This window comes from Drosophila melanogaster, chromosome 2R, assembly GCF_000001215.4.
Source record: "Drosophila melanogaster chromosome 2R".
NCBI lineage: Eukaryota > Metazoa > Arthropoda > Insecta > Diptera > Drosophilidae > Drosophila > Drosophila melanogaster.
The window spans coordinates 17,804,081-17,820,334 of record NT_033778.4 but is presented as its reverse complement, the minus strand read 5'-3'; the positions used below and the strand labels follow the sequence as shown (position 1 = coordinate 17,820,334).

At 43.4% G+C, this 16,254-nt stretch overlaps 1 protein-coding gene across 6 annotated transcripts in view, besides 1 other annotated feature; it reads right to left on the bottom strand.

Moving 5' to 3' along the window:
• Window positions 1-1,419: part of a mobile genetic element that runs on past the window's edge.
• grh (grainy head) overlaps window positions 1-16,254 on the bottom strand; it is a 41,689-nt gene that overhangs the window by 22,486 nt on the left and 2,949 nt on the right. For 5 of the 6 annotated variants that reach the window (NM_001299622.1, NM_057497.4, NM_057496.5 and 2 more), the window contains one exon: window positions 10,681-12,236. In NM_001299622.1, coding sequence (NP_001286551.1) covers window positions 10,681-11,924 — 1,244 coding nt within the window. In that variant the 5' untranslated portion in view covers window positions 11,925-12,236. Of the gene's footprint in view, window positions 1-2,614; window positions 2,957-5,582; window positions 5,992-10,680; window positions 12,237-16,254 lie in introns of those variants that run through there. The other variant, NM_166250.4, reaches the window with a different exon arrangement.

Below are 16,254 nucleotides of genomic sequence, written 5' to 3'. Positions count from 1 at the left end.
CAACCACCAGCAACATCGGAATCAAAATCAACAACTGCTTTTGGCCAGCATCCAGCTCGAGTTGGCAACGAACACAATCAGCCAAGGGGGTTGGGTGGTGGGAAGGTGGGGGGTTGGCTAGCGGCATCCCCCATGACTTACTTGCCCCATCGATTCGATCTCTTATCGCTTTATCGCCGACAACTCTAGGAAGAGTCGTAAATTAGCTGCGATGATGCCTGTCGCCGTCTGTGATAATCGAATATGGATAACTTTTGGCATTTTTACAGCCATCCGAGGGGGCTTAAATCAAAAAAAAAACCAAAAGGGAGAGGGAAGATGGCCTTAGAGGGAGACAGCACTCATCGCAACAAGGTCAAGCAAACAAGCAAACAAAACAAAACACAACAAACCAAACCAAACTAAACCAAAAGTCCTGGCAGCTGGAAAACCGGATTCGATTGTGGAATTATTTCCACCAAGTTTTCAGACACAATTAAAGCTCTTTTGAGGGAAACCCCGCCCTTTGACCAGCGAAAAAAGGCCAACCGACATATTTTTGTGTCAATTGTGCAGCAAAGTGAGCAGATTTGCGAATGAGCGCCTTTTCAGGTAAACAATATTTAGTAACATATTCATAAGGATTCCTAAATAAGATGGCGGTTTGCTTGCTGCGCAAAGATGGGTATAGTTTAGCTTATCCTGTAAGTTTATTTGGCTAGTTCAAAGATTTCCAACATATTTGGTTTTGAAAAGTCTTTTTTTTTGAACCAACATAAATATGTTCTTGCATTCATTCACAGATAAAGGGACCAGAACTGATCTGATTTGACCGGCTACTTTCTTATAAATATCTGGATTCTGGTTCTGCGACTGGTTTTTCGTTGATTGATTATTCTACTTTGTTTTGATTATTTCATTCTTGACTCCTGTTCTAGAATTTATTTACTTTATATATATTTAACATTTATCACCTACATGATGGGTTCCTTTGCATTCATTTTCTTAAATTATACAATATTACCCTCCTTAAGATCTATATCCAAATAATAATATATTTGCCAATTTAGCTCCATTCGATGTGCCCAATTGAGCAATTCGGGTAATAGTGTTTATACGAATCCATCAGATATGCCCGATTTTCAGCTGGCTTTTCGACAATTTGTCTTAATTTGTGCATAGATATTGATTGCATATATGCAAATTCCGAGCGTTACTGAAATTGCGCCACACCTTGGCTCACACAGATACAAATTCTGCTGGGAGTGTGTCGGTCTGTGCGTGAGTATGTGTGTGTGTGTGTCCGTTCTTCCGTTAGCAGCTGTTGCAAGATATTTCAGCGCTGTCTGCTCATTTCCATTCGGTTCTTTTGCTGTTTTTTTTTTACCACAGTATCATTTCGAGGTTTCATTTGTGTTTTTTCCTTTTTTTTTTTTTTTTGGCATTGCTCAAGTTGACAACGCTGCCTGCGATTGCGATCGCTTGCCCCATTTTGTGGCACTTGTCTCCCTCGTGCCCGGTGTCCCGGTTTTTCACCCGAAGTTGTTTTCTGGCTTCTCAAACTGAAAGCGTACATATATAAAAAGAGACAAACAACAAAACGGACATCGACATGGACACAAAAAACCAAAAAAAAAATAAGAAATGTTTTTGTTTTTATGTTCTGCAGAACATTTTCGCTATTAAAAATGACACTCGGATTGCCCGCGTTATAACATTTTTCCCTCTTTTTTTTCGTAATGCGATATGTGAGCGATGTTATTCCGCTTTTTAGGGTCAGTCCGTGTAAATCACGTAGCGGATATGGGGAAGCGAACTGAGCGCGGCAACTCGCACATTTATTAGATAGCCAAAGTGCTGTCCATATCTCGTCGCCGTCTTTTGGCCTTTAATTGTGTTTCTAAGCCAAGTGCCGAGACGCGCGACCTTTTCCAGGCCCCCGGCCGAACTACGGTTACGGTTTCATCACGGCTCCATAAAACCGAATCCGAGGCACAGAACTCACCAGCGATCCATGTGGGCTTGGGCCACTTGGGGTTTTGGATTTTGGGCTTGGACTCGGGTTTCATAACCCCAGCTGAGGCAACGTGCCGCGCTTTTTTTTTGCGCATTTCCACGAAGTTCATAAACGCTGCACTTAAAAACCAACAGCATTTTCGCCAGAAAACGAATATTTTTCTAAACATATAGAGTTGGGAAATATTTGATGTTTGCATGTAAAAATACCGATTTTTAAACCTTAATTTCAAATGATAGTAATAATGATAGAAATTCTCCCAAAACTGTATTTTCTTAACAATCAATTTTTTTCAATCAACAACTCTCAATTTTTTAAATAGATATATGTTTTTAAAATGCACTTAATGTAGTGCAAAATTGTGTGAAAGTAAAATTCAATATTGACTTTGCCCACTTAAAATATGTAAACTATCTGCAGTCAAAAACCAGTTTTTATGCCAAATTAAATTATAACATTTTATAAGAGCACCCATGTTTTATTGATGAATTAATACGGTTTTGGCAAATGGTATTATCGCATTAAAATAAAATTAAATAGAGCACGCCGAGATTGATTTCGAAAACGAAACAGGATTTGCTGGAACTATAACTATTCGAATCCAAACTGGAGACTTACCTCCAGGGCAGATCGGCACCGGGAGAACCATTATTCGCCCTTTCGCCTTCGCTGCGATAGTAGCTATAGATGGGATAAGGACTATTTTGGTTGGCATTGGGATGCAGTTGATCCTGATCCTCGTTTAGCTGAATCTCGGCGGCAACGGCCTGCATCAAACCGGCTGCGGTGAGATGGTGACCATGGTGATCCTGCTGGTGGTTCAGGGGCAAAACCAATCCCTGATCCTTGACCTGATCACCTGGGCTGTAGTAGTGATGGAGTAGCTGCTGATGGTGCTGCTGCTGCTGGGGATCGCTTTCCACGTGCCCCGCGTGCAGTGAGTCCAAGCTGAAGCCTCTCCTGTTTTGCGAGGGGGGTTTTTAAAATTCAAACTGGGCGTGGCAGAAAATAAGATGATCGCCGACAACGCCCATGTGCGTGCATTTAGTTTTTGGCAATCCAGCATCATTAGCATTTCCATTTCTATTTATTTACTATTTACATAATCAATTTCGGGCCAGGTGCGTCCGATAATATCGATCGATGTGTGTGTGTGTGTGTGCGTCTCAGTTACGGATTTGTAAGTTTTGCGGCAACTTTTTACTGCTTTCGGCATCGGAATTGATTCGTTTAGCGCTATTAGCGTCATCAAATAAAACAGAAAGAAATACAAAAAAAAAAAAACCAAAGAGCAGGGGCCGAAAAAAAAGCGTCAATTTTTTGTTAACACTTTGCCCCGCCCCTGGACGCCGGTGGACCCCCCTTCTTCACAGACGCCCCTGTACTCTGCAAGTGGTCCGCAGCATTTATTCACTAATTATTTATTTCCCATGAAGCTTTTTTTCACACCCGGTACTGGCAGAATGTACGGGGTATATGCGGCTTTTGCACATTTATGCAATAGGAAAAGGAAGTGGTTACGATTTTAATGGATTTGTAAATGTCATTAAATCCAAATCTGATTAAAAACATGACTTACATTAGGAAATTTAAGCAAGACATTTTATGAGGCGCGAACTCTGAAGTTTCAAACCATCACACTTTGTCTGTCAAAAGTATGCTAACAAATTTTGGTTTCTAATACCCATCAATACAATAAGAAATATAAGTTTATATTGAGAAATAAGAAGAATATTGCATTTATAATTTGATAATCAGAATAAGATGACAAGATATAAGAAACTTCAAAGGATTACTTTCATTGTGCTTCCCTGTAATTCTCACAGTACTACCCATTCGAATCCTTCGATTTCATAACATTTTCCTCAATTTTTTTTTTTTAGCTATGTAAGTGCATGGATGGCGAACCCGTGATTAGGCCAACACCTCGGCCACTCGTCCGCCTCCTGGGCAACTCCCGTCGAGCGGTCCAATTGTGCAACAAGTAGCGAACAGTTTGGCGAAAACAAAAACACAACAAACGCCGAGGAGCACAACCCTAAATGGCAACCCTGTGGCGCATTTGCTGCCACCTGAATTCGCGAGGAATCGCATGAATCGAATGGATGGAACAGGAGGCAGGACTGCTGTGGTCTCGATGGCAATCTCGGAAACGCGAAATCAAGATCGGCGGGCCTCGAAACGGGGCTTTCAGCGCGGCCTGGGAAGTGCTGGCCCAAGGCAAGGTGATCGCCGGGTACTTTCGGGGCCGCCAACCGGTTCGCAGGATCCGCGGCAGCTGCCCAAACCTATGCATGCATATATCCCTAATCCCAAGACGCGGAGGTAAGCGTAACGGTTAAGGAAATCATGATTGATATTAGCTGAGGCTCGGCGAGAAGACAACGCAGCTTGCTCGGACACCGTCCGAGGAAGATAAAGGACGAGGAGGCAGCGATCAAAGTTCTCCCGAGGGCGAAACAAAGGAACTGATTTGCATAATGCTTTCAGCTAGCAGACACTGGAAAAGGATTCGTTCGGGATTCACATGCAAGTAAGTCCAACGACTTTCCTTTCCTTTTTCCTTTACCTTGGGCCCATTTGTCACGGCCGAGTGGATGCGCGCTGCGCCTTTATATTGTCATTGTTTCTCAACGTTGGACATCGCACCTTCGGCCCATTGAGACCGCTGTCCGTGTCCGGCGGAGATGAACCACCCCTTTTTTTTGCGGCTCGGGTCCGAGGGTCCTGCGATGTAATTTGCATAAAAGCGGACATGGGCTTAGGCCCGAATGGGCCTAAAGTTTTCAACCCCTTCGCATGGAAGCTGCGGATTGATCGCGATTGTGTCTGGGCGCAAACAATAATAACAGATATAGAAACGAGGTCCATTAATTCGTGTCCCTTCGCCGCATCCATGTGCCATCTGTTCGCTTTTCTGACCGACCAACCGACCGATCGGCGAGTGTGGGAAACCTCTCAAGATTCTGATTGGGAAATGGAAACCGCGCTCGAGCGCGGAAAATTATCCAACTCTTAAGGCATTATTTTCGTTGCTGGCTTTGTTGGTTTCTTTCTCAGTTGTTATTTTTTTTTTTTGTCTTTTCATTTCTTTTATTTCCAACCATTTTACATCTTTCTTTTTTGGTCTGTGTCATTTACATGATCATATTTTATGCAAATGGCCCCGGGATCTGCGGGGCATATGCTCGTACAAATACGATGGCCAGCAGCGCTGTCGGGCGTGGGCAATAAATTTCTCATTCGTATCGCATTAATTACTACAATATTATCAGCAGATACAGCCGAAAGCCCGAGCTGCACAGACACCGAGATACAAAGATACATCTCGCTGCCATATTGGAAACGCGGTAGATACGCGAGAGTTTCAGATACAGATACTCTCGGCGAATGGCCGATATATGCAGGGTATGTACCTAGAGCGAAAGCTTCGCTTCGAGCTTAAAAAAAAGTTACACAATCCGTAGGAGCAACGCACACACTCTTCAGATCCTTCAAGAAGTTAGATATACATTTGTATCTTTTAATGCCAGCACATGTGACTTTGTCGACGATGTTAGTCCTTTTTATTTCATTTCATTTCTACCGTGGCTCGGACATCCAATCCGTATATGATAGGGCATAATTCGTTGTGCTTGTGGCTTCCTGCATGATGGACTTTAATAAAAACCGAACTCTACGATCCCGCGGATCATTCACTGATCAAGCTCTCCAGCTGATGATAACACTTCACCATTTTTCCATGCACTTCATCGCGTTACCGAACCGAAAGATGCAAAGATACATACGTATGGGCTTTAAGTTTAATCGGATTACGCGCGTTCTTTCACTGATTTCAAAAGAACAACAACATTAAGTACATATAAACAAATATTGTCATATGTAAGTATGCTCAGGCATATATGTTTATATACATATATGTATAAATATGTGTATATATATATATATATAAACTTGATGCTGTTGTCGACCTTGTGGCTTTTCGATATCAACTGAAAACCACTTTGAGCGTTCGATAAACTTGTAGCGCCAATTCAGAGTTTTGGAGTGGAGCGAGAGACTAAAATAACAACAAATTTAACAGCAACAAAATGACAACAAAATAAGAACAACAACAACACAAACAACAACATAACAAATACAAGAACAACAGGCGACAGTCGAAAGCGTACGAGACGCTGAATTGTGTTAACATGTTTCTTTCTTGTCTCCTCAACGTTGTCCCCATCTACCTTTCTCGCTCTCTCGCGCCATCTGTATGGCGCTCTCTTTCCTTCTCGCTGTCGCCATCTCTCTCGTGCAGTCGCTTTTGCTGTTGTTGTTGTTGGTGCTGCTGCAGGTAGACTGCGCAGGTGAACAGGTTTGTTTTTGTATCAAAATGTCCAAACGCTGTTGCACCTTTTAATATTAATAATAATAAAATGAGAAGCAAGAAACAAAAAGACACTAACAACAAGTGAGAAATTAAACTTGATTAACTCAACGACTTGCGAATGCCCTTTGATTGAGTTTAGATGAATATTTGTAACATTTAGTGCTTCAGTAAGTTAAGAGAGCAATATTATATCATTATATTGATCAATATTTATTTCTTATATGAAATGTTCTTACAAATTATATATGAACTATCAAGATCATTTGAGAATATTGTTGTGCTACCAATGTTAAATTGATTAATAATGAGACTTTCGACTTTTTTGTTATATCCTGAGTATAAGTTAGGGTATTAAAGTGCTCCATTTGCAAGCGCATGCGTGACAGTGACTTGGGGCTTGTGTCGTCGCCCCTCCCCTTCACTCCTCTGCACGCCTGACACACCACCCCCCCCCTCCCCTTCGTCTTGAAAACCCCCTCGATTTCAGATGCTGTGAAATGGCGACAACAGTAAAAATATTGAAATATTGTCAATCAAGGGGTTAACATGGTGAACAGGAGAGATTTGGCGAGGGGTGGCTCGTGAATTGAGCGTCAGTGACAGTCGCGTTCTATCTTCAAGATAAGAGACACTAAAAGTGTCGCTATGCCGCCGAAACGCACTGTATGGCAAATAAAATGAAAACTTAAAATAAAGCAAAGGAGTAGCGAAAAAAAAATGTTAAATCAAGAGGGGAAAAAAACCGAAAAAAAAACGAGATAAAATATGTTTTACAGCTCAGAAACTTAATATGATCGGGTAAAGTGAAAGTAAGCAGAGCTATATAAGATATATAGGGGTGTGGGTATACATATACATATATGTACATATATCCAAGTGAGAGTGTGTGAGTTGCGTGTGACATGCGCATTGACCGCGAACACTGCGATCAGAAGGCTAAAACCCGAAGGTTATCCTTGTGTATGGAAATTTCACAAACTGCATTCATTTCGCACACTTTGTGGGGTTTCCGCATTTCAATAAGGAAAAAGTCCCAGCACTGAGCTACAAAACTAAGGTGTGTGTTGGACTGGGCTTAAAGAAAATGCGAATTAGTAATTTCCATTCATACAAGATCTACATATATATATGTATGTAGATCTTTTGTGGTATACAAATGTCAAAGTTTAAATTCGGAACGAAACGATTTTGTCATTAATTATTATTAATTTATTTCACGGCCATCAAATATTATTGCACTTTAAGCTTCGCTTGAATACAAATTCGATTTCCAATTTACGTAGGAGATTCTATTTTTATAACTTTATTAAATGTCAAAGGGTAATTTGTATGAGAAAGGAAATGCAAATGGCGTCTTATCAATTTTGAGATATTTTATGGCATAAACATCTGCTGTTTGTTCAAAATTTTAATAATAAAAATACATAATGGTAATACGGTTTTTTGGTAAATATAAAAAATATAAACTGTACTCAAATTTTTAAGACAATCGAACTTTAATGAAATGTGTAGCGTTTTCTGGAATTAAGTCTATAAAGTCAGAGATTTCTGTGTTTCGCATTGTTGAAAACACTTGAATTGGCAATTAAAGAAATTATACGTATTTATGCCGCTTTGGGCGCGGTTGCATAAGTCTTCGTGCAGTTAAATAATGAAAAATGCATAAACAATAAAACAATTTTATTGCCAAATGGCGAGAATAATAAAATCGTATATATTGTACATTGCTTTGCACTCTGCTCAACCGAATAATATGGCTAATTCGGCGAATCGTAAAAACTTTATAAGCCACTCTGCTGTCCGAGGCTGCAATTTGCTAATGCAATTTATAGAGCTTTTGCTTGGGGATTTGTCCAATGGAGCTTTAAGCTTCAGTTTCGAGATCCCTGTTGATGAGTGTAATTTTAAAATATATTTTTGATATCGCATTACATTCAAAAGTTCTGATATAACTAAGAAAACTTAACCAATTTGGCAATTACATCGTTACATCCCTTTATCCTGTTGCGAAAAAAATACACTGTAGCACAGTGTAAATTAAGACGCTGCTAGAGGGACATGTTATGCGGTGACAGACAGACAGACGGACACAATGGAAAGGATGACTTGAAACAAAGGTCAACGTGGCTTATATATGGATATGTATAATGTACAGACTGCCATCCCCAGGCCGATCTGTCTCTGTCGCCGCTTTAATTCGACTTTAATGAAAACGTGGCAAGGCGAACACTTTTGGGATGCAGACACTCGCCGTGGATGTGGATGTGGAAATGGACATGTCCTCAGCTGCTTATCATGGTGGCCAGCAAACAAAACAAACTGTACATCAAGCGAGGCCAGAAGACCGAGAGTGCGAGGCCACAGCCAAGAGCAACACGCAAGGTCCCAGGTCCTGCAGCCAGCAGCTTCTTCGACGGCATGCCAATGTTGCTGCCACAGTCGCTCGGTCGCCGTTTCAGAAAAAAAGCCTGGCCAAATCCAAGCAAAGTCCGAATCGAAGACGACGTTTGCTGCTCGGTCCATATGCGGAAACGCAATTTTGTCGTTATTTATGGACCTTGCCGCACATGCAACATGCACGCCGGCCAAACGAACCAGCGATGTTGCTGCTGTGTCCGTTGATGTTGCTGTTGCAGCGATGCTGCTGCTGCCTCGGCTGCTGCGATCGCCGCTGCTGCTGCAGCATCCTCCGCTATAACAGGATGGGACATTGGCATTAGAAGAATGCACTGCGAAGAAAACTTTGCAGAACAAAATTCTTGCTTGACATTGTGTTTTGAGAAAACTTATGTTCTTCATATAACATGTCTCGAAAATAGTCCTTTTTGACATTGCTATCCAAATCCCATCATTTCGAACTGCCAACATACAACCCTTTTCTCTCTGTGTAAGAATTTAGGAGGAGACTGAGGAGGAGTAGCCCGATTGGGCTGCAGATGCAGATGCGATGGCGATGGCGTTGCAGATGTCCGAGTGGCCAACGATCCGGCGATTCATGCAGATGACGATGACTTAGTTGCCAAGCTCCGTGGCGGCACCTTGCTCAAGGAGGCTGCGCTTGCATCTCACCTCGCTCGCTAACGGTTCTCTATTAGATTAATTTATATTCAAATTTTTATTACCCGCGCATACCACTGCTCGACGTCGACTGCTCTAAAATGAATTGCCAAACGGATCGCTGGCGGATGAGGAGGAGGAGGAGGATGCGACTGGGTTTCGGTATGGGAATGGGGATGCGGTTGGTGATGGCGATGGGGGTTTCCGTGGAGCCGTGGTGCTGGATCTGGGTGTTATTAGCTCGCCTACTTGCACATTCGATGCACGCCAGAATGCCAAAGTTGCTGTTGTTGCTGTTTGCAGGGGCAGCAATAACGTATGGAAGAAACAGTTACAACGGAAGCTGTCATTCCACTGGGGGAATGGAGGATGGAGCATGGCATGGAGCATGGATTGGAGTTTGGAGCATGGGGATTCGGGGAATGGGCATGGATGAGGACACCAGCCTGAACTCAATGTTTGGTCAGTGGATGGGGTATGGCCAGAATGCGCTGGCGTTGCTGCGACAGTGATGTTGCTGTTGCTGTTGCAGCAGCAATGTTGCTGCCGTTGCCGGTTGGCCTATCGCAATAATTAACAGTAAAATGCGCGCGGCAAGAGCGGTTAATTCAAATGCATGAGAAATGCAAATGACAAACATTGATTTGAAAGGACCACGACTTCAGAGGGGGACACAAACCGAATCCAAACTAAAACTCTGCTGTCCCCAATTAAGATGTTGATGTGGTAACCAACCGCAGCACCAGCACCACCATTACCACCAGCAGCCGCAACAACTCAAACTCCAGCTGCAACTGACCGCCATGACGAAGGCAATTAGTCGAGATTTATGTAGCCGATAGAACAGCGCTCAATGAATAGTTGAGTGGGCTGGTCCGTGGGTTAAGGATATTAACCGGAACACAGGCTCGACATTAGATAAACGATCTTACAAAATATTTTCGAGACACCTATAACTAATTTTTTAGTTAACGTTCTCTTTTGAAATGGTATAATGGTTACTAGCTAAATGAAATCTGTAAATTGTTATATACAGAACATTATATTATGCCCGATATATAAAAAACCAAATCTGTAACAACGATTCTTTGTATCCAAACTTCGGACCCTTTCAAGCTCCGATTGAGCCACTAATTAAGGGTCACAGCTCTCTGGAATTTCGAGCACAATAACAAACCACTTGGCAGTGGACCAACCCTTTTCCACAGCTACCCTTCATTAAGCTAAACGCCCTTTGTGGGCAATTACTCACCTCTGCAGATGCTCCTCGACTCCCGCTGGCAAGGCACCGTCGGCCACGATATAGACGGGCTGGCCGCCGGCTCCGGTGGTGGTGGCATACGGCAGTCCCGCCTGGACCACCACTTGGCCGTCGGACACCAGGCTGCCGATGTCGCCGCCCGAGTATATTTCCAAACTCTTCTGATCCGTAGTGGAGTAAATCACCGTCTTGCTGCCATCGTTGTAGATCAAATCTATATGCTTATCGGCTTGATAGAGGTCGGGATCAAGTTTTTGGGGTACCGTCAAATGGGGCAGTTGTTTCACATTCACTCCGTTCGGATCGGATGTGGTGTATATGATGGATCCTCCGCCGGCAGCAGCTGCTGCTGCAGCCGCATGTTTCTTGTGATCCTCGTAGATATCGGCCTCCGTCTTAATTACATTCGAATCATTGCCGCCACTATAATGCAATACAGACGCGTCTAGCGGCAATGGTGATGTCTGATATACCGCCTGCCCGTGATCATTGTTCATCTTTTGGGCCTGGTTGTACATGGCCGTGGCCACTGCATTGTCATTGGGCATCAACTTGGAGGGATCACTGACGATCCGTGTGAGAATGTGCTCACCAGCCTCGTTTCGCGACAGGATATGATGCTCCCCATTGATGATCTCCCGCGAGATGATTTGCTGTTGCTCGCCATTTGGTCCCACCACCCGGATTATCTGGTTCTCATCGAACTCGATCTTGGCCAGCGGCTGGTGTTCCGTCTGCTGTTGCTGCTGCTGCTGTTGCTGGGCTTGGTTGCCCATTTGGGCCGCAATCCGCGCATCGATGGCATGACCTTCATCGGAATTATTGCCACCCCCGCCATCCGCTGGCATCACCACCTTGGGCGTTTCGTATATAAATACAGCCTCCTTGTCGTACAGCTTGGAGTTATCCGTGTGCAGATCCAGCACGTTGACGTTCGTCATGGTGGCCAATTCTGGCTGCGGTGAGTCCGGTGATCGGTGCATTGTTGTGAGAAGTGGCACTCCGTTGGGCGCCAGTGGTGAACTGTTTGTGTTACCTCCGCCGCTGTGGCCGCCACTGCCTTGTTGGATGGGCGATAGGGATGCGTCGCTAAGGATGCCAACACCAACGCCAACTCCTAGGCGGCTGTGGGTGTGCTGGTGCAACTGGTGGGCGTGACCGTGACCGTGGGCGTGGCCGGACAGCGAGAGCTCGTTGGACGTGATAACGCTCGTTGTGGCGGTGGATGTGGACATTATACGTGGTAGATACGGCTTATTGAACTAATTTGAACTGGATTCCGGATTGCACTAGGACTTGGTCGTGGACTGATCATCGATGCCGTGATCCCCTATGGTTGTTGCTATTGCTGTTGCTGCCTCGGCTGCTGGCAAGTATAAACATAATAAATATCACTTATCAACGGATTGATGGAAGGCACTTTGTGGTTTCTTTCGTTCGCAATTAGCTCCCTCCGGTTCTGGATGGTCGATCTTCGTCTTAGTCGTTGTTTCATTAACTGCTTTCTATGGCACTAAGGAACTTCCTTCGTTTCGTTCTCAGCTCAACTGGAATTGGTCAAAAAACAATGGTTCATAATTAGTAAAAAAGGTGAAATTGATAAAGACCTAGTCAAGTTTCCAGTGTGAAGTGTAATGAAAACAATTGTGTTGTGTTTATGGGTGCAAGTTGTAGAAAGAAAGTATAGCAAAAATATAAAGAATTTATAACGAATATTCTGAAACAAAACTTTTCTACATCATTGCAAGTCTTAAAAACATTGTTGCTTTTTTAAATGCCTAACTAACAAGCTGAGAAAGCCATATTATTTTAATAGTTTTGTTAGAAATAATTAAAATATTTTCACGCTAGTCTAAGCCAACACTTTTACGGTGTGAGTCATATGCTATAAGGTGTTTCCCATTTGGCAATAACAGCCCTGCAGCAACACCTCCCTTCCTCCTCCCCCGTTACCACTCTCAATTAACGATGAGGCCGCTGAAGCAACAACAAAAGTGGCACTGTCTGGCGGCAGTCTGCTTGGCGCCCGCCCCCGCCCCCTCCTCGACCCACTGGCGATGCAGTCACACACCCCCATTGAAAATGAGGTGAAAAAAAAAAAATGAAAAAGAAGGCACACATAAACGGAAGAGCCAGCGGAACGGGTTCAAACGACAAGCGATTTGCAAGCACACAAAACAGACGACCAGCCAGCCAACAAACCAACAAACAAACAAAAAGGGGCAAACACAAAAAATCGGAAAACGGAAAGAAAAAAAAAAATACAAATAAATAAGCCGAGTTGGCCTGCACACACGTGGCCGTCGAACTAGTTTGACTCCTTCGCAAATGTCAAACGTGTAACTGCATAACTCAGTGCGGTTCATCACATCGGCAAAACAACAAAACAACCAAACAGCAGAGCAACAAAACAACAAAACAGCCAAACAGGTGGAAGAAGCGTCGCTGCCAACGTCGCTCTGTCGACGCCAACAGAGAAGCCAACTTCTCAGCCATATTTGTGTTTTGTTTACAACGGTGCTTTGTGTGAAATTAAACACAGAGTGTACACTATAACGTTGCACGTCTCAAAAAACCAGTCAGTCCATCAGCTGTTAATAGTCCAGAATCTGCGAGTTAGCAAAACATGTTTATGAGGGATTTTGAAACCGAAACCGAAACTGAAACTGAACTGAACTGAACTGAACAGAGCTGAGCTGAGCTGAGCTGAGCTGAACTGAACCGAAACCAAACAAAACAAAACAACATCGACATCGACAACAAGTTGAGAACAGGTACTACTCTCCAGTTTGCGGCACACACCAAAACCATACACACCGGTAGCAGCAGCGGCATCTCAATCCTTGACCTAATCCAGAAGGCTGACTTTCTGGTTCCACGCCTTGCCGCAGCCTCGGAAACAGCCACAGCGTGCCCAGGTTCAGGTCCAGGTTCAGATTCAGGTCCAGGCCCAGGTTCAGTTCCACGTCCAGTCCCCCTGCACAAACCCCCCCCCCCCCCCCCCCCCACCATATATTGTTGTTTGATGATAAAGCCAAAAAATTACTGGTGCCGCCGCCGCAGAGTTCACTGCTGGGATGTGGATGTGGATAAACCCGTTTTTTTTTTTTTTTCGGTGTGTCTGGCAGCCCATGCCGGTGAGTTCACGACGATCTCGACGGGCTCCTCGGACCCGGTCTGTGGGTATTCCGTTAGTAGGTGAGGTCAGTGTCATGCTGTTTATAGACTAGTTTTTGGCACAAACAATCAGAAACGATTGCCCGATGAAAGTCGATGTGGAAAGGCAATTAGGAAACAATTAAACCAACATCAACACCCCGGCTCGCAAGTGATCCCAACGCATCCATCGAACTGGGTCAGATGTATTACCAGCCAGGCGAAGACCCTCGGGGCTACGTACAAAACTTTCCAACTTGCCGCTTGAATGGCGGAGATCGGAGAATGGCAATGAAGCTGGCACCTCCAGCCGGAGATAGATGGATTCTGGGCAAGATCCATCACTCATGCGGTGGGTGCGAAAGAAATCAGCAACAAGAAAAGTAGCTGCTGGCTTAGATTATGACCAGAAAAGGGAAGCGATGTGGAGAAGATAATCCAAATTAATCTCAATAGCGATATTTCTGGAGAGAAACTTTCTCAAAGAAATTATTCCTATTGAAATGTCCACCCGGGGGCGCCACAAAAATTATAGGAACAATTATAAGTGCGGAAGACCATAGAGCATATGTAGCAAGATATATTTTTTTACAAGTATTAGCAAGAAAATTATTAAATATTGCTTATTACTGTGTAAGGTGTAAGTTTTAAATCTATTTGATCATCAAAACAAGTCGTCGAACACAAGTGTAATACAAGGTAATTAATGAGCAATTACTGTTATTGATTGGCTTAACAATAAACTGTAAATCACGTTAAAACGTATATGCAAAAATTGTTCAACAACGTATAGACATATTTGCTTCAATACTGGATCACCATAAGGAAATCTTTCGCGGCGAAAGCAATTTGCATATTTATAACTATAGAACCTTGATAAATTAACAGTCGGTTTTCCTTGAGCAGTGTGTTTGCAATATAAGTGTCGAAACAAATAAATCTAGTCTAATACATCTACCTACGTTGGCTTCCTGGGGTTTATGCAGGTATGATCACTATATGAGTAAATCAACCTTCTCACAAAACAATCATTACTAATTTTCTTCGATTTTATCGACTGGAAGTCACCACATGTGAAAATAAGCCCTCCATCTAACCTTTGCATACAGACAACGCCTACAACGAGATCTATGGTCATTCGTTCTTTATTATCCCCCAAACCACGATCACCATTCCCCCCGATACCACCGATTTCAGATACACAGTGAATACCGAAAGCAATTCCATTTCAAATCCCATTAAGATTTGACATAATTTGAAATTTGGATTTTACGTATCTTTACCTTACTTCGCGTGAATGTAGGGGGGGGATGGAGAGGGGTAGATGGGAGAGGTGGAGAAAAGACAAGAGAAGAAATGCGCAGCGTAACCCTAAGACATCAACGGTCAGAGTTGTTGGGCATCAATAACCAATGACTGAGACTGGAGAGTTGGTAGATGGTACACGGCAAGAAATGCCATGTCGATTCAAAACTTTGAGTTATATTATTAATCTGATGATATAGAAACTCATTGAAACGATTTTATTTTAGCTTTTGACTTCTTAGCCTCTTTAAGAATAATTATATGCATAAATAAATCCTCATAATATCACCATCAATGCATCCCCTTTTCTCTCCGTGTATTTGGGAATGTTCAGGGAAATAAAGGCGTGCATGGATGGGGCAGGGGTGGCGAGCGCGAAGGGGAACGGGAACGGCTGCAAGACGGAGTCAAGAAGTCCCGAAGAAACGAAGAAAGGCTAAAGAAAAGAAAAACAATAAACGTTAACACGAACACGAAAATAAAATAACTCTCTCACGAAGTTCCCCCTTTTTTTTGTGTGTGGGTTACATGTGCCTGTTTCGCTGTGTGCGTGTGTATCTCACGGCTGAATGTATCTGTGTGTCTGGCGGTGTGAGTGCTGCGTAGATGTTCATTTTACTGTACCATAATCGCAGCCCCAAATTGATCACCATCATCAAGAAGGGAAAAAATCAAAAAAAAAAAAAAAAGAAAGAAAATAAAAATCATAATAAAAAGAAGCTGAGAACATAAGAGGCAAAAGGCAGCACAAAAGTCCAGGGGAAAACGTAATCACAAACACTGGGCAACATCATCGATTTTCGAACAAGAAGGCTGCGCAGTAGACGTCGACGCAGAGGCAGAGGCCGAGACCGAGACAGAGGCGTCTTGATCCCTTCTCGCTACCGCTCTTTATGGCCAACTCTCCCGCTCTAGCAAGGTATTGTTGGGAGCACAACGGCAATATGACAGCAATACCAATACCTGTGCGACTTACCTGCCGCTGCCGCTGCGCAGCGGCCACTTCGAAATACGAAATACAAAATAAAACCAAACAAAGAGGAATGTGTGCGCGAAAGATACCACCAACAACACAACGGCAACAGCAACAGCAACAATGACAAC